Source organism: Diabrotica virgifera, chromosome 10 (assembly GCF_917563875.1).
Source record: "Diabrotica virgifera virgifera chromosome 10, PGI_DIABVI_V3a".
Classification (NCBI taxonomy): Eukaryota; Metazoa; Arthropoda; class Insecta; order Coleoptera; family Chrysomelidae; genus Diabrotica; species Diabrotica virgifera.
Window position 1 is genome coordinate 11256969 of NC_065452.1, and position 22377 is coordinate 11279345.

The following is a 22377-nucleotide window of genomic DNA, read 5'->3' on the forward strand; positions in this document are numbered from 1 at the left end:
AAATAATTGTTTTAAACAAATTCAAAAAATCAATTTTTTCACTTCGTACATTTTTTTTAGATTCTTTGAGTCATTATGACCAAAAAAGGTCTGGTGTGATTTTTCTCTAAAATTGATTGTTGTTGAGTTTACGCGATTTAAAATTTGAAAAACGCGAAAATCGCCATTTTCAAGGCTTAATAACTAGGTTAAAAATTATTACTATAAACATTAGAAAGTGACCAAATCAAAAAGTTTGAAGCCCCCTCCCCCCTTCAAGATCCTGCAGAAATGTTTGTCATTATGTTATTACTAAGTTGCTATTTTTAATTATTAACAATGAGCGCTAACTGCGTATTAGGCGGCCGTCAATGGTGAGTGCGAAAGAGATGCACCATTCCGGCCGTCCACTGGTGCATATCACTTGCACTTACATTGACCGCCGACTCAATACGCACTTAGCGCCCATTGTTGATAATTAAAAATAACAGCTTAGTAATAAAATATGTATTGACAAAAATTTCTTCAGGATTTTGTAGGGGGGGCTGTAAACTTTGAATGGCCACTTTCTGACTTTCATAATAATAATTTTTAACCCGAGTTATTAAGCCTTGAAAATGGCCATTTTCACGTTGTTCCAATATTAAACCGCACATATCTCAACGACAGTCAATTTAGAGAAAAATTACAAGAGACCTGTTTGGGTCATAATGATCCAAAGAATCGAAAAAAAAATTTTACGAAGTGAAAAAATTGATTTTTTGAATTTGTTTAAAAAAATTGTTTTAACAATTTTTCGACCGCGGCACCTCTCGGCACCCTGTGGATTTGTTATAAGGAACTCTTTTTGAGTAAGTTTGCGCAAAAAAATCAAATCGGAATAATTTACCTAACGGGGGCGACGATACAGCCTGGGCTAGAAGTATCTTAAAAATAAAAAAAAATAAAAAATTTGCTTACAAATAACTTATTAAAACTTAAGTAGTTGTTCAAAATGACCACACCTTGTTGAATGCAGTCTTGCTCTTTTTGTAATTTGTCTGACTTACTTCCTAATCTCGTCTGTGTTATTTTTCATTTCTTGGAAGGCGTCTCAAATCTGTTCAAGAAGTTCTTCCCTACTATGTATTTCATCGTTGTAAACCTTGGATTTTAAATATCCCCAAACATAATCGTCGATAGGATTAAAATCACATGATCGTGAAGGCCAGACATGAGGACCGCCTCTACCAATCCATCTATTGGGAAAATTGTCGGATAAAAAATCTCTAATTATGCGCCTGTAGTGTGGTGCAGCACCGTCATGAAAGTATGTTCCACCTGTATTGATACATCATCTACATCATCTAGCAGTACTGGTAAAATATTTTCTAAAAAATTTATACAGGGTGTTTCATTAATAATTGTCCATATAGTAACTGGAGAAACCTCAGCACAAAATACGAAGATTTAACCTAAAACACTTAAATAAAATGTGGTTCCTTACTGAGTTACAGGGTGTTTTATCTAAAAATTTATAAACTATTTTTGCTCAGCATTTTAATACTATTCGACGTATCCTTTTCATACTTGGCAGACAGTGCGACTACTATACACCCTACTAAATTATGGTACACAAACGTTTCTAGCTACTACCAGAGGCGTACGACAGGGGATAGTTACTGGTTGACCTCTCTCAAATTCTACGCCACTGGAGGAATTACTATTTTAGTGCCATTTTTAGATTCTCCAATACTTTCTACGTAAATAATATAGTCTTCATTGGAAACGATAAAGTCATTAGTTTTTGAGATATTTTAAGTTAAATATAAAACGGCACAGTTATTTTGATTAATTTTATGGTGTATGATTCATATCATTAAAATTTAAAAATTATTTGTACCCAGTACTTTAAAACTATTTGGCGTATCCTTATCATACTTGTCAGAAAGTGTAGGTACTGTACACCCTAATAAATTAAGATAAATAAACGTTTCTAACTACTACCAGAGGCGTACGACAGGGGATAGTGGCTGGTTGAACGGTCCCAAATTCTACGCCACTGACGAAATTGCCATTTTAGTGCAATCTTTTGATTTTCCAATCATTTTTATGTAAATAATATACTACATAGTATATATTTGTAACGATAAAACGATTAGTTTTCGAGCTATTTGAAATTAAAAATGAAGCGACACAATATATTAATCAAAATAACCGTGTCGTTTCATTTTTAACTTCAAAGATCTCGAAAACTAATAACTTTATCGTTACGAACAAAGAGTATATTATTTTCATAGAAGGTATTGAAAAATTGAACTAAAATAGCAATTCCGCCAGTGACGTAGAATTTGAAAAGGATCAACCATTCACTTTCCCCCGTCGTACGCCTCTGGTAATAGCCAAAAACTTTTGTTTAACATAATTTAGTGGTTTGTATAGTACCTATACTTCCTGCCAAGTATGAAAAGGATACGTCGAATAGTTTTAAAATGCTGAGCAAAAATAGTTTTTAAATTTTTAGATAAAACACCCTGTAACTCAGTAAGGAAACACATTTAAGTGTTTTAGGTTAAATCTTCGTATTTTGTGCTAAGGTTTCTCCAGTTACTATATGGACAATTATTTATGAAACACCCTGTATACACTTCACCGGTTAGAGTAGGAGATAAATTATATGGTCCTATTAATGTGTTAACAAATATTCCACGCGTTGCTCTGTCCAAGCGTGTGAGTCTCTGAAATTGTATATCCCATATTTTTTAAATTTTGCTTCATCCGTGAATAAAGATCTCTTTACAATCTTTGGATTACATTCACTTACAATCCTTGGATTTCGGGTGGTCCACCTACTAAAATCAATTCTGAGTGTCAAATAGAAAATAAAATTGTCCGAAGTGAAAAAATTGATTTTTTGAATTTGTTTAAAACAAAAGCATTTTTCGATCGCGGCACCTCTCGGCACCATGTGGATTTGTTATAAGGATCTCTTTTTGAGTAAGTTTGTGCAAAAAAAAACGAATCGGAATAATTTACCTAACGGAGGCGACGATACAGGCTCGACTATTCGTTGATTAAAGTTTTGTATTTTTTGTGAACTTTTTATTATGTATTCGTTAATATACCACTAAATTTAGTTTTTCGTCCTCTTACAGGGTGTTGTTTTTGGGCCGGAGCAATTTTTTTTTAATCCGGGCCATAAAAATTAATTGATTGGACACCTTAAAGAATATTCGCGTGCCAAATATAAAATCAATATACAGTGTGGTTAAAAAGTTGTAAGTCGTATTTCAATTTTTTCCTACTTCAAGCACTTGCAATTCACATAATTTTAGAATTCAAATTCAAAATTTTACCAGAAAAATATCTTGCCGAAAATTCAATGTATACCACTAAATTTAGTTTTTCGTCTCATTTTAAGTGCAGAATCTATTTTTAAAAAATGTAATGTACAGGGTGTTTCTTTTTGGTCGGAGCATTTTTCCAATATTTGTTAATCCTGACCTGGATTTTTTATAATTATAAATAAATTACTTCATTGCAACCTTAAAGAATATTCGCGTTTCAAATATAAATAAATATACAGTGCGGTTAAAAAGTTGTAAGCCGTATTTCAATTTTTTTCTACCTCTAGCTCTTTCAATTCACATAATTTCAGAATTCAAATTCAAAATTTTACCAGAAAAAACTTTTTGCCGAAAATTGAAAGTATACCACTAAATTTAGGTTTTTATCCTCTTTTTAAGTGCAGAATCCTTTTTTTTTTTAAATTTAATGTACAGGGTGTTGTTTTTAGGTCGGAGTATTTTTCCATTATTTTTTAATCCGGACCTGGATTTTTGTAATTATAAATAAAGCAATTGATTGAACACCGTAAAGAATATTCGCGTGCCAAATATAAAATAAATATACAGTTTGGTTAAAAAGTTATGGACGAAATAAGAAAATGGCAAAATAGATAAAACACCAAGTCAGTAACTTTGTTATTGATGAAGTAAGGCCCATTAAGTATTGTATTTTTGAGACCGCCCAAGTGTCCCCTTTCTACCGTTAACGCATGTTACTTTTCCAATGAAACACCCTGCATTAATGATAGGTGGAAAAATACATCCATAGAACTGACAAAGAACGTTGAATAAAAAAAACTTCTTTTCGACAAATGATACAAATAGATTGGGAACAAACTCGATTAAAGTCGCTCAGAGAAGAATGCGAGATATATATTTGAAGAGTGGATATACAGGGTGTTTGGTAAAGAATGGGCCATAGCTTAACCTTAGATTCCTGGGGTTAAAATATGTCGATTTAAGCTAAGTTACCTTAGTACAAAAGTTGATAATAACCGAAATACAGGGTGTCAAAGTTAAACATTTATTTTATTTATTTTTGAATATTTCCTGACAGGCATGGGACAACATCACGAAATTTGGTAAGTGGTGCTGGTACTGTACACGTACACCCTACTAAATTATGTTAAACAAACGTTTCTGGCAATTACCAGAGGCGTACGACAGGGGAACGTGAATAGTTGACCCTTCCCAAATTCTACGCCACTGGCGGAATTGCTATTTTGGTGCAATTTTTTGATTCTCCAATACTTTCTATGTAAATGACATACTCTTCATTTGTAACGATAAAGCCATTAGTTTTCGAGATATTTGAAGCTAAAAACGAAGGAGCATAAAACATTAATGAAAATAAGTGTGCCTTTTCATTTTTAACTTCAAATATCTCGAAAACTAATCACTTTATCGTTACGAATGCAGAGTATATTATTTGCATAGATGGTATTGAAGAATATAAAAATTATGCTAAAATAGCAGCTTTATCAGTGGCGTAGAATTTGGGAAGGGTCAACCATTCACTTTCCCCTGTCGTACGCCTCTGGTAGTAGCCAGAAACGATTATTTACCATAATTTAGTAGAGTGCCTACACTTTCTGCCAAGTATGACACGGGTATGTCAAATTATTTTAAAGTATTCATTTTTTTTTAATAATTTAGTCTGTATTTAAAACTTTAAGAAACATGTGTGCCCGTTACTATAAAACTATTTGACATATCCTTGTGATACTTGGCAGAAAGTGTAGGTACTGTACACCCTACTAAATTATGTTCGTTTCTGGTTAATACCAGAGACGTACGACAGGGGAAAGTGAATGGTTGAACCTTCCCAAATTCTACGCCACTGATGAAACAGCTATTCTAGCATAATTTTTAGATTCTCCAATACTTTCTATGCAAATAATACACTCCTTATTCGTAACGATAAAGTCATTAGTTTTCGAGATATTTGAAGTTAAAAATGAAAAAGCACACTTATTTTGATTAATGTATTATTCTAATTCGTTTTTTAGCTTCAAATATCTCGAAAACTAATGGCTTCATCGTTACGAATGAAGAGTATGTTATTTACATAGAAAGTACTGGAGAATCAAAAACTCGCACTAAAATAGAAATTCCGCCAGTGGCGTAGAATTTAGGAAGGGTCAGCCATTCACGTTCCCCCGTCGTAGTAGAGTCAACGCCTCTGGTAGTTGCCAGAAACGTTTGTTTAACATAATTTAGTAGGGTATACAGTACCAGCACCACTTACCAAATTTCGTGTTGTTGTCCCATGCCTGTCAGGAAATATTCAAAAATATATAAAATAAAAGTTTAACTTTGACACCCTGTATTTCGGTTATTATCAATTCTTGTACTAAGGTAGGTTAGCTTAAATCGACCTATTTTAACCTCAGGAATCTAAGGTTAAGCTATGGTCCATTCTTTACCAAACACCCTGTATACAGGGTGTAACAAAAATGCAGGTAATAAATTAAATCATATAAGGACCAAAAATAGTTCGATTCAACCTAACTTACCTTAGTACAAATGTGCACATAAAAAAAGTTACAGCCCTTTGAAGTTATAAAATGAAAATCGATTTTTTTCAATATATCGAAAACTATTTGAGATTTTTTATCGAAAATGGACATGTGGCATTCTTATGCTAGGAACATCTTTAAAAAAAATTATAGTGAAATTTGTGCACCCCATAAAAATTTTATGGTGGTTTTGTTCCTTTAAACCCCTCCAAACTTTTGTGTACGTTCCAATTAAATAATTATTGCGGTAACATTAGTTAAACACAATATTTTTAAAACGTTTTTGCCTCTTAGTACTTTTTCGATAAGCCAGTGTTTATCGAGATATTCTGAATATTTGTCGAATCTACCACATATTTCTATATGGTTAATTACGATTGGAAAGACCTGTTAATATCTGAAAGTTTATTTTATAATTTACATTTTTAGGTATATTTTTAAACATTTTAAAAAAGAAGCCACATCTCGATAAAAGGTCGCTTATCTAAAAAATACTAAGAGGCAAAAAAGTTTTAAAAATACTGTGTTTAACTAATGGTACCACAATAATAGTTTAATGGGAACATTTGGAGGGTTTAAAGGAACAAAACCCCCATACAATTTGTATGTAAACATATTAAAAAAGAAGACGCATCTCGATAAAAACTGAGTTATCGAAAAACTACTAAGAGGGAAAAAAGTTTTAAAAACATTGTGTTTAACTAATGTTATCACAATAATAATTTAATTGGAACGTACACAACAGTTTGGGGGGGGGGGCGGTTAAGGGAACAAAACAAGGCGTGTACAAATTTCACTGGCATTTTTTTCTAAGATACCCCTGCAATAAGAATGCCACATGTCCAGTTTCGATAAAAAATCTCTAATAGTTTTCGATATATTGAAAAAAATCGATTTTCATTTTGTAACTCCAAAGGGCTGTAACTCTTTTTAGGTGCACATTTGGACTAAGGTAAGTTAAATTTAATCGAACTATTTTTGGTCCCAGAATACTTGTTTTAATTTATGACCTGCATTTTTGTTACACCCTGTATAACGGGCCAAGTGACAAAAAAATCAATATTTCTGTTTTTTTTTCCATTATAATGGTCTATGCTATGCAACAATGCCGTTAACCTGTGTTATGGGCCAAGTGACAGTTGCATTATAAAAAGCTCTTAAATAAATTCAACAGATAGCGTCCGCCAGTATAGTGTTCCATTTCCTGATAAAAACTCATTTTTCTCGATTGTGTATTTTTGTCACTTGGCCCGTTATATATCTCCACTCTTCATTTAATAATGCAACAATGATAATTATATTATTTTATTATTTTTAAACTAAAATTTCACGGAAACAAAACGATTTCCCATCGCTAAGCTTTAGAACGTGCCACTTCACCTAAATTAACTGAAAATTTGTTTGTGTAAAACCTAATTCGTCGCTGTTTTTTGCAGGTGCACGATTTGCTGGATCCTCAAACAAACAAACAATCATTAAAAGTAAGAGAACACAATGTCCTTGGGCCGTATGTTGATGGTTTGTCGCAATTGGCTGTAACCTCGTTTCAGGTAAATTGTCTCTTTTTGTTAGTTATTGCAACAGTGTGAATTTTGGATAATTTTTGTATATAAATATAATATAATACACACAACCAAGCTTATATGAAATCATCTGATATTTCTTATTATTTCGTGTGAATTTAAAAAAACGAACACACGAAGTCAAACAATATTTATTTAACAACAAATACATAACAATTAAATAAAACAATTAAAGTATTTAAAAAACAAATTGAAACTAGTTGTTTTAAAGACAATCGCATAAAAAATTTCAATGTAAAACGAATAATATTTAAATGGTTTTTATTTTTTTTTTGTTTTTTTTTTGGTAGTCAGTATTATCACCTCTAGTCCTTATGCAAGCTTCAATTTGCCTGGGCACGCTCCTAATCGAATTATCAACATTTTGTTGTGATAGGTTGCTCCATCGTTCAAGAGCAGCTTGTAAAGTACCCTCGGAGATCCGTGGAAAAAATTTACACCCAAAATACCAAAATTCAGTTTGGCAACACTGTGCGAATGTTGATAGTAGCATATCCTTTTTAAGATAAGCACAACTGTAATTTAGTCCAAACAAATTAATATATTTTTTTTGCAAACAAAAATGAGATTTTTCAACCAAATAATGTTTCAAATATGATGTGCAAAATAATTTTTAATTGGTTTCTGCTAATGGGCTTGCTTTTTTTGTCATTAAAGTAAAAAAAAACTAAATTTTACTCATTAAATCAATGTTGTCCGGTTATCGTCTTAATTATTTTAACTGTACTAATATCCGTTGAGTATTTATGAATGATTAATAGGTCGTTAAAACATTTTATCTCTAGCGGCTTCTGGAATATCTTAAAAATATCGAATTTCATTGATAAAATGCGCATATTCCACCGATCTTCGCTTCGACAATACTAGCCGCGCGGTGTTTTGTGGATTATCCCGGCAAGCTCCAATTTTTCTTTTAAGCATATCCCACAAATACTCTATAGGGTTAAGTTTGGGTGAGCAAGCAGGCCACTCCAAACAAGTGATACCTTCTGCTTCAATGATGTCTCTAGTCCAGCGTTTCTCAAATAGTGGGTCGCGACCCGGTACCGGGCCACGAAAGCAAAATGCCGGGTCGCCTGGCTTTGACGAATAGGTTTTTTTTATAAATAAAAAGAGAGAATTAATAGCTACCATAAAGAATATGTTTTTGAATTTTTTCAGAACGCTCAATCTGAAAACCTTGTACTGGCTTCTTATGAAATATCAAAATTAATTGCTGAAACAGGTTATCCACACACAATTGCCAAGAAATTAATAGTTCTAGCAATGAAAATAGCAGCATCTCGGATAATATGTCATGAAAAGCAGGAAAAGCAAGAAGTGAATTCGCTGGCTCTATAAAATAACACATCAAAGCGTAGGATTGTGGAGATGGCAGATAATATTGAAGAAACTATTATATGTTACTTAAAGGACTATAACTATTTTTCCTTGCAACTCGATGAAAGTACAGACATATCAGATAATGCTAATCTAATATGTTTTGTAAAAGACGATTTTGAAAATACTATTCACGAAGAATTTCTATTTTGTAAATCTTTGTCAACAAGAACAACAGCTGAAGAAATATTTAATCTAATTGCTAGAGCTACATTAGTGATAATGGAATTGAATAGAATAAATGTGTGGGACTTAGTAGCTATGGATCACGGACAATGGCAGGCACTCATACTGTACTTTTTCCGGGGATCAAAGCCTTAGCACCAGAATGTATTTGGGTGCATTTAGCATCCACAGAGAGGTATTGACTGTCAAAAAAATGCCACTGATTTTATTAACCGAATCTATGATGAAGAGTGTACATTTTTTAAACTTCATAAAATCTCGACCACTGAACTCACAAAGTATTCTCTGCTTTGTGCAGAGAAATGGGAAGTGAACATGAAGATCTTATTTTGCACTACGAAGTGCGTTGACTATCAAAAGGGAATGTTTTAGAAAGACCTATTGAATTGAAGGAAGAAATTTCAATATTCTTAGAAGCACATCCACCAACGGCTAGGAATGCAATATTTCAATTTAAAGACATGATGTCAATTGGTTAATCAAGGCAGCCTACCTTTGTGATATTTTTGACTTCTTGAACAATTTAAATATGACATTACAAGGTAGCAATGTAACTGTATTTAAAGTACAAGAGAAGGTGGAAGCTGCAACAAAAAAACTTAATTTGTAGACACGTCGCGCGGAAGCAGTAAATTACAAAGCTTTTGCAAAGGTAACAGAACTAAAAAAAAATAATATCGTAAATTCATTGTCGGATGAGATTTCAGCTGCTTTCAAGAAACACCTGCTAGGACTGGAGGTCCTGCAAGAGGCAAATCTGAAGGAATACTTTCCCCCATCCACAGCAACAAAGCGTGAATAAGGTATCCATGTACAATGGACGTATGTTGAGTCAGTAATTGAACTATCGTGTGATAAAGCACTCAAAGACATATTAGAAAAAATACCATTAATAGATTTTTGGCTGTTTTGCCGCCAGGAGTAGGTACCCAGTTTTAGCAGAAAAACCGATAACATTTCTAATTCCTTGTTACGACCTATAAGTGTCAGATAGGGTTTTTAACACTGCTTTTCCTTAAAAATAAATATTGGAACCATTTGGAAGTCGAACCGGAGCTGAGGATAAAATTAACATCTACTTCTCATTAATATCACAAACCATTATCATCAAACCATTGTGATTAATATTTGATTATTATTTTGTTATATTACATTTGTGTTTTGAGTGTTTGAGCAAATGGTTCTTTATTAAAATATATAAAACTGTAATAAATATTTAAATATGTTTTCTTGTACACACACCAGGCTATGCAAAAAATTAGTGGGCCACGAAAGATAAGCACAGAAATAACCGGGCCACGGAAAAATAAGTTTGGGAAACGCTGCTCTAGTCAATCTAATGGTATGAGGAGGTCCATTATCATGCATGAAAATTAAATTTTCTCCTGTTGTACCTCTCCAGAGCCTAACTACAGGATATCAACATACCTGTGAGTAGTTAAAGTTGATTGGGTGAAAATTAAAGGAGTTTTTTTACGGATCACAATTCCTCTCCAGAACATTACACTTCGCCTTTTATATTTGTGAACAGATCCGACAGTTTTCGTTCTTGCTTGTCTTCCTCGACCTCTAAGTACACAATTCCGTTGGTCATCTGATTTTTTACAAAAATCCTGACTTTTTCTGAAAATAGCACATTTTGTCAATTCCCAATGTTCCAGTTTTGGTGGTGAAGACACCAATTTAGGCGATCAATCTTGTGCTGCCTGGATAACTCGGGAACCCATAACTGTCTCCTGCTGTATACTGCTTGATACGAACTCTTCTTATTATCGTTTCAACTGAAACAGTTACACCTGTAGCTTCCAAAAACTGCCTTTGGAGCTGCAGATGAGAAATGGTGGGTGTCTTCCAGCTGATTGGACAATTAAACGATCGTGGCGAGCCGTTATTACTTTTTGGCGACTTTCCCTTGCTTTATTTTTGAGCTTTCCTAGTTCCTGTTACCTAGCATAGGTTTTGGACAGAACACACTGTGTTACGCCTAGTTCTGTGGCTATGTCCCTCTGAAAACATTACTTGCTCCACAAGACCAATAATCTTTCCCCGTTGTAAGTTCTATAACCCCACATGAGGCATATTTTCGTTTTTGGACGCAAAAGTTAGATTATTTATTTTCGTTCAGTTTGCAACTTAAGCAAATAACCTATACCGTACCGAGCTGTACTATCTGATTGTCTTATAGATTTGTTTATTTTCAATAAAAACCTTTATTCTTCGTAACAATAACAAGTTTTTTCAAAAGAAATAAATATTGATTTGAAATACATGGTGATTCCATACAAGTTTGGTTGTTTGTACAACAGTGCGTCCATGAAGTAACGCCTAAATTCGTTATTAGCTAAATAATCAACATTATTAGAAATTCCCGAAACAGGTCGATTTTTATTTTTAAATTGCGATTTTTTGGCATATATGTATTACTAGTGACGTCGTCCATCTGGGCGTGATGACGTAATCGATGATTTTTTTAAATGAGAATAGGGACCATGTGATAGCTCATTTGAAAGGATATTCAATTATATATTCAGTAATATAAACATTAACACAATTATTTATATAGGGTGTCCAAAAAAGAGTTTTTTTAATTAAATTAATTGACACAAAAAGAAGAGTATAATATGCAATTTATTTAATTTATTTTAGATATCAAGTAAATAATCAAATCAATTTAGACATCCCACTAAAGACCGATAAACAAATCGAACAAGCAGTAGAACATTTTAACACAGTTTTAAAGGAAGCAGCATGGAACTCAACACCATTACCTACAAATCGACATATGAACAAACACTGTTCCAATACAATACATGAAAAAATAATTGAGAAAATAAGACTCAGAAAACAATGGCAATTATCAAGATCACCTCAAAGTAAAACAAACCTCAATAAAGCACAAAAAGACCTAAACAAGTTGATAATAGCAGAAGAAAATGCAAGCTTTCAAGAATACCTACAAAAACTAGATGCAACTCAAGCCACTGACTACTCGTTATGGAAGGCTACAAGGACTCTACGAAGGCAGAACTATACAGTCCCACCACTAAGAACACAAACAGGACAATGGGCGAGAAGTCCTCTAGAAAAGGCCGAAACATTTGCGACACACCTTAAAAAAGTCTACACCAAATGAGGGAAATTACTCAATACAAACTGAAGAAGAAATTATTTCGATACTCACAAAACCTTATCAACTAGAACTTCCTGAAAAAAGATTCACAAAAAATGAGGTAAAAAATATTGTACAACACAACATCGATCCAAAAAAGGCTCCAGGATACGACCTGATTACAGGAAAAACTCTTCAGCAACTCCCAGAGAAAGGTTTCCAATTTCTGACAGTTATTTAACTCTATAATGAGACTAGGTCATTTCCCATCACAATGGAAACTAGCACAAATAACAATGATACTAAAGCCAGGAGAAGAACCAGAAAGTGTACAGTCCTACCGTCCTATTAGTCTTCTTCCAGTGGTATCCAAAGTTTTTGAAAAGCTGACACTTACTAAGCTAATGCCTATACTAGAAAACAAAGAACTAATACCACCACACCAATTTGGGTTTATAAAACAACATTCAACAATACAACAGGTACATAGAATTGTAGAGAGAAACAACGAGGACTTTGAAAATAATAGGTACTGCTCGGCGGTATTTCTGGACGTAAGTCAGGCATTTGATAAAGTCTGGCATAAAGGCCTATTATGTAAACTAAAACAGAATTTACCTACAAATTACTATATACTTTTAAAGTCATATATCACCAACAGAAACTTCCAGGTAAAGTATGAGAATGAATACACAAACATACAACAAATTCTCGCTGGGGTGCCCCAAGGAAGTGTACTAGGACCTATATTATACCTTATATTCACTGCTGACTTACCGACAGATACACATATCACTACAGCCACATTTGCGGATGATACGGCAATACTATCATCGAACAAAAATCCGAAAATAGCCTCAGAAATCTTACAAAATAATCTAAATAAAATTCAACAATGGATGACAAAATGGAGAGTCAAAATTAATGAAAACAAATCGCTACACCCAACATTTACCACGCGTAGGGAAACATGTCCGGCTTTATACTTAAACGGTAAAGGAATCCCACAAGGGGATGAAGTCAAATATCTAGGTACGTACTTGGACAGAAGATTAAACTGGAGGAAGCATATATTTACTAAGCGAAAACAACTGGGTCATAAGTTAAGAACCATATATTGGCTGTTGGGCAAAAAATCAAAACTATCAACTGAAAATAAAATATTAATCTACAAATCCATCCTAAAACCAGTGTGGACTTATGGGATAAAATTATGGGGAACCGCCGCACATTCCAACATTGAAATCATACAAAGATTTCAGTCCAAAATATTGAGATCAATACTGGGAGTTCCATGGTTCATAACCAATGAAGCCATCCATCGGGACGCCGGACTACCATACGTCAAAGATGACATCAAAAAGTGCGCGAAAAAACATACAGAGAAACTTAAAGTGCATCCAAACGTGTTAGCAAAAAAATTAGTGAATAAACCGCGTACTGTTCGTAGGTTAAAACGAAAAATTCCGTTAGAGTTAAGTGAACAATAGGTACTAAATTAAAAAATGAATAACCATTTTCAATTTCGTTGCAAAACGAAAATACAGCCGCAACATATTCCAGTCCAATCAGAGAGTGCATCAAGCACCTCTACCCGTTTCAAAACTTATTAGTCTCTCATCAGGAGGCACATATGCTGCTCTCTCTGATCTAACTAAAACAAACCCCGGCGTGCAGTCCCGGATTGCAACGAACGAAATGGCATAGATGCCCTAGCGGCAACTGCTACTAAAAGACTAAGTTTTCACTCTAACGGTATATAATGGGATAAGGGAACCATTCTCGTTGGAACTTTACCGCGCTGAGCAGATGGGACGTGAATTATAAATTGTAAAATTCCCTCATCTTCCTTAGTCTCAGCATCCGTATGGCTTGCAAATTGTAGAAGCCTCGGAGGTGTAACCAGAGAAGGTTCCCATTGTTTTCAGTCTGGTGGGATGTAGAGTAACATTATGTTGCTTTATATGCCGTCATGTACTAAATTAATGTGTATAAGTTTATGTCAGTAATAGTCAGTGTTGTAGGCTAAGTTTTAAAAAAGGGGTACATCACTGGATGCCTCCCTACATGTCATTCCTAATTATTGTCAGTCCTATTACTTATTGTCTGTTATCGACCTAAACATTTAGGTTTAGATTGTATAGATAGATTGTAATAAATGTGGGGTTAATAAAAAAAAATTAATTCTAAATACATTTAACTGCTGTCAGAAACAGAAAAAATACTGATTTTCGCTTAAATGAAATATCCAAACTGCCAAGATGCAGGTGGGTGACAGAATTCACACGGAAGAATTTCCTGTAGCTGGCTGTACACCATTAATTACAAAAATTGAAGAAAAATCTTCTGCGTAAAAGGTATATTTATTTTTTAAAAATTCAAAAAAGGGCTACAAATACAATACAGAACGTTTTCGCTCTAAAGAGAACATCATCAGTGTTATTTGCAAGCTCTACATGCTAAGCCACCAAAAATACATCGGTAAAACCGTTAGAATGTCGACTAAATGTCTAACATTAGAATATTGCTAAATCCTAATGATGGATGAAATTACAAAGGATCTAACCTAAGGCATTATCTGACCTTCCACGAAACACGTGGGTTGTTGAGTTAATTCTCTGTCTTCACATAGAGAAAGGTTTTTGACCTAACAGGTCTTCAGTTAGACAGATAATTCAACTCAACAACCCACGTGCTTCGTGGAAGGTCATATTATGCCTTACGGTAGATCCTTTGTAATTTCATCCATCATCAGGATTTAGCATTTAATATTCTAATGTTAGACATTTAGTTGACATTTTAACGGTTTTACCGATGTATTTTTGGTGGCTTAGCATGTAGAGCTTGCAAAGAACACTGATGATGCTCTCTTTAGAGCGAAAACGTTCTGTCTTTTATTTGTAGCCCTTTTTTGGGTTTCTTTTTTAAATAAATATACCTTTTACGCAGAAGATTTCTCTTCAGTTTTTGTGGGTGACAGCTTTAACATTGAATTTAAGTGAAAAACAATATTATTTATTTGTCAAATAAACATTTTTTTCCTGTTTTCTGGTAACATTAAAATGTATTTTGAATTAAATAAAGTACATGCATTCTTCTTTTTGTCTCAATTAATTTAATTAAAAAAATGTTTGGACACCCTGTCCTAAATAATTATGTTAATGTATATATTACTGAATAGAGAATTGAATGCCGTTTCAAATAAGCTATCACACGATCCCTATTCTCATTAAAAAAATCATCGATTACGTAATCACTCCCAAGTTGATGCCGCCCCTAGTATGATATGTACGCCAAAAAATCTTAATTTAAAAATAAAAATCGATCTGTTTCGGGAATTTCTAATAATGTTGTTTATCGCCAACCGTCACTAAAGTCATTCATTATTGTACTCATTTGTCCTCATTTGCGGCAGTAAAGTAACACTTTATTGTACTGAAAGAAGAATTTTACTTTACTTGCCGCGATTAATCAAATTAACCGAGATTGAATGTAAAGTGGTCGATGGCAATAATCGAATGGCGAGTATTTGAGCGGACTTACAATTTATTTACTTTAATTATTAAAAATATTGCACGCAATTTGCGATATTATCAATTAAATTTATGTCAAAAAGTGAAATTCTGTAGTATTTTGTAATTATATTCATATAAAATAAATTAAAATTTTACCGATTTAGTAATTATTCAATATTGATAACTATCGATTAAAAATCGAAAGCGGCCATCTTGCAAGTTATCTGTCATCACTGCCATGAAATTATTATAAGTGTTAAAACCAATTTCAAATTATGTTGGCAAATATTATTTTATATCAATAAAACATATCTTAATCGATTTGTCAAATATACCAGCAAACGAGAACTCAACCTTCCCAGGGACATATCTGAGCTTATTAGAGACAATACAAATATCAACAAAATCATACAGTTTTTACCGGAAATAGGAATAAAAGACATTTAATTGTATCACAAATTTTTCAGGTATACTTTTTGTTAGTACATATTTATGTATTGACTTATAGGCCAGGGTAATATGACAAAAATATACCCTGTTCGTGACACTTCAGCAGCCAGGGTACTGAAGCGTTTTTTCGACAGGTAATACCTATAAGAGCAAATTGTAACTATTTCCTGCGTAGGATCTGGCGGCCATTTTTATTTATAAACAATTAAGTGTCAAAAATGGCATTTTTCCCTTTTATTTTCAAATTAATGGAAAACAGTGAAACTTATGGTTTTCTTAGTACAAATATCTTTTAGATTATGGAAAAAGCTTTAAAATGACGTATTACAAAGTTTGATATACTCATTTATTGTTAATATAATTGCGAAAAAAGGTCGGAATTGCAAAAAAAATGTTTCGCAGTGTATTTCTCGAGATATTAGACCGTTTCTATAATTTACCCATGGTATCAGGATAAATCGTTTTTCCCAATTATAGCGCCATCTATCCACAGTTCGAAAAAATGCCTTGAATAAAAGTTGCTTACTTTTACGTAACGAATCCAAATCTGCAAGAAAATCTAGGGGTTTCCATTTGAGATTTTAAAGTTACCCCCCACCCCACCTCCAGGGGGTGTAGTGGAGGTTGGTGTTTGGTGTCATTGGATAGATTTTTGAAAATGATTGAACACGTATTTTTCAGTTTTTCGATCCGATGTTTAGTTCGCGAAATATTCGACCGTTCCACTACTTTTGGGACACCTTGTATAATAGGTACTTCTGACTAGAGACAATTCCATTATCTTCATCTAACTATAATAATGAACTCAATATCCTCGGTCAAATAGCATTTAACAACGGTTACGGCCCTAATCTTATAAACAAACTCATCCGAAAGAGACACCTTAGAGTCTTGAGAGAGACTGCTTTCCCCAGAGACTTGACCATTAAAGCCAAGCGTCCACAGACCCGCATCGTACGCATCGTACGCAACGGATTTTAGTTTGACAATCAATAATGCGATCCGTACGATGCGGATCAGTGGACGCGGTTACATAAGTTTCTGTACAAGGCAAACTAAAATCCGTTGCGTACGATGCGTCCGATGCGTACGATGCGGGTCTGTGGACGCTTGCCTTAAACCCCTCTTTGCTTCCCCACCGTATCATCATGAACGTCTTTCCGGTGATAGCAGATACCTTCTTAAAAGAGCAGTTGATAACACTCACATTTCTTTTAAAGTACCAAATAATCTAGGACAGTGTCTTACCAATTCTAAAGACCCTATTAACTATATGAATCGTAGTGGAGTCTGTAGATTACAATGCTCCAATTGTGATGCTACATATATAGGAAGAACCTGTAGATCACTAGCTTCTCGTTCCTTAGAACATACCAAAAGAGAGAACATTTCAACTTTCTCACAACATCTTATTCAAAATAAACATACTCTCAACATCCCAGAAGACGTCTCATTGTTACATAACATCCCTCAAAAAAACTTACTAAAATTGGACCTGTATAAGGACTTAGAAATAGTTAAACAGAAGCAGAAAAGTCCTAATTGTGTTAATCGCCATATTTTTTTATATTATTAATTTATCAGTCATCAAAACCCTCACACATTAATCAATAACTTAGAATTGTACATTTATGTACATATTAAACAAATTCTGATATCCTAGACGTATTTCGTAAAAGGCCTTTTTAATAATTCTAAGTCTATTACCACTTCTGTAGGATCCTAATGTGTTGCTGACTGCATAACTCCTAGTACCTATTTATCATTTGTCATGTTCATATATTTAATCATCAAATATTTCACAATTTTACATTTATGTTCGAATATTTCTAACACCAATATATGGATATTTGATAATGTTTTATTTTCAACATCAACATAAACTTTAAATTCCTTGCCTGAAGTAACAAAATAATTCATAACGTCGCATTGACAATCTGTCACTGTCATACTTCTAAAGTTCTTTCACCTTTCAGTTCAGTTGACACTCAATTTTCAATATGTGAGGTTAATTCCTTGCATATCACATCCACGTGGGTTAGAGTCCTGTGTTGCCCTGGGTTATATCCAGGAATATTTGCAACATCCATCTGTTGGATATCCATATCATTTAAGATCTTGAAACTTTTAAAGGGTTCTTACCCATAACCTTTTGGTGGCTCACGCATGCATGCTATTGCAAGTATGGCCTCTGTCAATTCTTAACATTAGTCAACTTTTATAACATTGTCTATTATTAATTAGGTCATTAGGTTATACTTACTATTTTAGGGCTTAACACTGATGATGGATTGCCTATCAATCCGAAAACGTTTTGTTTTGTGATGTAACCCTTATTGGGGTCTTTTAAATATACCTTTTACAAAGAATCTTGTATTTTTTTTAATAGGTACTTCTCTTAATTTCTACAGGTTTCAACAATTTCTTTCTTTAATTTTCGTTACTTGTCGAAATAATTTCGATATTTGTTCTTAAATTGTTCTATTACATCTAATCTCCTAATTGTTTTGATCTTCCTTTTGTAACTATCATCGTTTTTATTTTATTTATATTCACCTACATTTTCATTTTTGTATTTCTTCATTCCTCGAATTCACCAGCCTTTGCATTTTATTTTTATTGTGCGCTGCGTAGAGTGTAGAGTAAACTATGTAATTTTAGTGATTCCAAGTTCCTGTATCCAATTATTGTATTTAGGTTTTCTTCTTAAGCTTTTAGTTTTTTTTATAATTCTGTCAATTATTATGACGAACAACAATGGGCTTAAACTATCTCCCTCTTTTATTCCTTTGTTAATTTGTATTCATTGGATCTTTGGCCCCCCACTTGTATTTTACCTCTGACTGTCTTGTATGTACTCTATGATTCTGATTAATGTTTTCTAGTTGTTCCAGCCATTCCCATTTATTTCGATATAGCAAAGCTGCCTTTAGGTCAATAAAGGTCAAGTATAGTTCATCTAATTCTTCTATTTTTAATTCTATTATATTTCTTTATATGCATATGCATATGTTGTAATTTGTCTGCCTATCTGGACTAACTGCTGTCTATTTTTCTTTCAGTTTTGGTTCAACGCATTTCTTGAGTCTTTTCTCTATTATCGTTGTACTTATGTAGTTTATAGCTAACTTGGGCTATGCATATTGCTCTGTAGTTTTTTTATTGGGATTCTTCTCCTTTTTTATGTATTGGTACAATTAAATTTTTTCCATTCCTCGGGCATCTTTTGATTTGTCCAAGCTTCTTTGCAGATTGTCCACAGCAATTCCTTTCCCTTCCCACCTAGATACTTAATTTCTGGTGCAATTTCGTCTTCCCCCAGCTTTTTTCCGTGCAAAAAAAAATTTTAGGAAAAAAACAAAAAAAAAACGTTTAAAAAATTTTTGACCACTTTTTGGTCCTGGCAACATGCAAATTTGTTAAAAGGAGTCCTTTTTGAGTAAGATTGTGCAAAGAATCCGAATTAAAATATTTTTCCTAGCGGATGCGCAGTGGCTTTCTGGACTAATCAGTGTTTCACGTTATTGTGAAGCTAGTAAATATACCTAATATATTATAACAATCAAACACTGAAAACCTTTGTATTCAATACTTCCACAAAATTTATTACAACTTAATGTCATTACAGCTGTTTCTAAAGTGAAGACACAGTAAAATATATCACTTGAGAAAGGCACTTAGCTGAAATAGCTGTAGTGACATTAAGTTGTAATAAATTTTGTGGAAGTATTGAATACAAAGGTTTTCAGTGTTTTATTGTTATATAAAATTAACTCCCATCAAGGAAATATATACTTTTTAATAAATTCCCTTGTTAAGCGAAGCAATAAACCACTAAAATCGACTTCCGAAAAAGAAACGACAAGACGGATCTTAAGAATTTTTTTTGCATTCAATTCGTAAATGCGCCAGGAAACTTTGTGACCCCTAGCCATGAGATAATATTGAAAAACTACATACAAAAAATGCATTCTTAAAGTGCATCTTAAACAGACAATAAAAAACATTCAGAACTTGTCAATTATCGGCGGAAATAAGTTAAATTTTGTTACTCGGGGGTTTTTGGTGTCGCTAACGACGAATATGACATCGGAAGTGATCTCCGGAGTACCTGGCGCCCAGGGTACCTACTGTTTACCTCGTTTTCTGGAGTTTTCGGCAAATTCATTAAAAAATTAGTCAAAAATCATTAGTCACGAGATAAACAGTAGGTAACCTGGGCACCAGGTACTCCGGAGATCTCTTCCGATGTCATATTCGTCGTCAGCGACCCCAAAAACTTCCTAAGTAATGAATTTTGACTAAATTTTTAATGAATTTGCCGAAAAGTCCAGAAGACGAGGTAAATAGTAGGTACCCTGGACACCAGGTACTCCGGAGATCACTTCCGATGCATATTCGTCGTTAGCGACCCCAAAAACCCCCCGAGTAATGATTTTTGACTAATTTTTTAATAAAGTTTTTGCCGAAAACTCCACAAGACGAGGTAAACAGTAGGTATAGTGTTTCCATCGAGAATTTGCCAACTGTCGGCTCTTTAGTCTCTTTGATGACAGTGCCGACCATTGGCGTGGAAATGAAGAAAAAGGGTCGGTCAGTTCATCAAACGCATATTTCGAGAAAAATCTTATTTAATTTGTGTTTTAACTTTAAAAAGAAACACACACGGTTTTTGTATCTGTATATTTTTTTTATATCAATTAAATAATTTTTTAAACAAATTCAAAAGATTATCTTTTGTGTTCCGGAAAATATGTTTTAGGTTTTTTGGGTCATTCTAAACAAGAAAGTTATTCTGTCATTTTTCTCAAAAGTTGATAGTTTTTGAGTTATACGCGATTTAAAATCGGAAAAATGCGAAAATTGCTGTTTTTGAAGGTTAAAAACTCATATTTAAATTATTATTTTTAAGGTTGCCAAGTGCTTAAAAGTTAAAGTGTTAAAGTTTTAACATTCATTTTCAAGATTCTGAAGAGTAGTCTGGTCTAACTTCAATTTAGACCTTTGTTTTTTAATTGCTAATAATGCACGTCCATCCGATTTGTACGCCGGTGCGGTGGCGCTCTATTTCAACAATCTCCTATGTTGCCCCTGAAAACTTTTTTTTGTTTTTTTTTGTGATTCTAAACAAACAAGATATCTTGTCATTTTTTTGAGAAGTTAATAGTTTTGAATTATAAGGGATTTAAAATATGAAAAAGGCGAACATACACATTTTCGAGACTTAAAAACTCATATTTAAATTATTCTTTTTAGATTGCCATTCATTTTCAGGATTCTGAAGGATAATCGGGTCTAACTTCCATTTAGACCGTTATTCTTTAATTGTTAATTATACGGGTCCATCCGATTTTTATGCCGTATACTATTTCAAAAATCTCATATTTTGCTCTGAAAAACATTTTTTTTAGATTTTCTGGCTCATTCTAAACAAAAAAGGTCTCTTGTTATTTTTCTGAGAAATTAATAGTTTTCGAGTTATAAGCGATTTAAAATATGAAAAATGCAAAAATACGCATTTTTGGGACTTAAAAACTCATATTCAAATTATTATTTTTGAGGTGTCCGTGAGCTTAAATTGAAGCTTATGCATTCATCTTTAGGATTCTGAAGAGTAATCGGGTCTAACTTCCATTTAGTCTGTAATTCTTTAATTGTTAATTACACGAGTCCATCCGATTTTTATGCCGTATGTATACTATTTCAGAAAAATCTTCTTTTGCTCCGAAAAACATTTTTTTAGATTTTCTCGCTCATTCCAAACAAAAACGGTTTCTTGTCATGTTTCTGAGAGGCTAATAGTTTTCGAGTTAAATATGCAAAATGTGAAAATACGTGTAGTGTATTTTCGCATTTTTCAGATTTTAAATCGCTTATAACTCGAAAACTTATTAATCTTCTTAGAAAAATGATAAAACCATTTTTGTTTATAATTGCTCAAAAAACCTAAAAAAATGTTTTTCGGGGCAAAATCGGAGATTTTGAAATAGCCTAAGCCATAAAAATCAGATGGACGCGCATAATTAACAATTAAGAAACAAGGGTATAAATCAAAGTTAGACCCGATTACTCTTCAGAATCCTAAAGATGATTGCTTAGGCTTCAATTTAAGCTCTTGGAAACCTCAAAAATAACAATTTAAATATGAGTTTTTAAGCCTCGAAAATGCGTATTTTCGCATTTTTCAGATATTAAATCGCCTATAACTCGAAGATTATCAACTTTTGAGAAAAATTACAAGATACCTTTCATGTTTAGAATGATCCAAAAAACCCAAAAAAAATTTTTAGTGCAAAAAGGGGATGTTTTGAATTTGTTTTAAAAAATTGT

At 33.3% G+C, this 22377-nt stretch overlaps 1 protein-coding gene across 4 annotated transcripts in view; it reads left to right on the forward strand.

Moving 5' to 3' along the window:
* Positions 1-22377, forward strand: part of LOC114332050 (kinesin-like protein KIF13A) — a 515517-nt gene that overhangs the window by 339916 nt on the left and 153224 nt on the right. For all 4 annotated transcript variants that reach the window (XM_028281754.2, XM_028281756.2, XM_050641283.1 and 1 more), the window contains exon 5: positions 7261-7374. In XM_028281754.2, coding sequence (XP_028137555.2) covers positions 7261-7374 — 114 coding nt within the window. The remainder of the gene's footprint in view (positions 1-7260; positions 7375-22377) is intronic.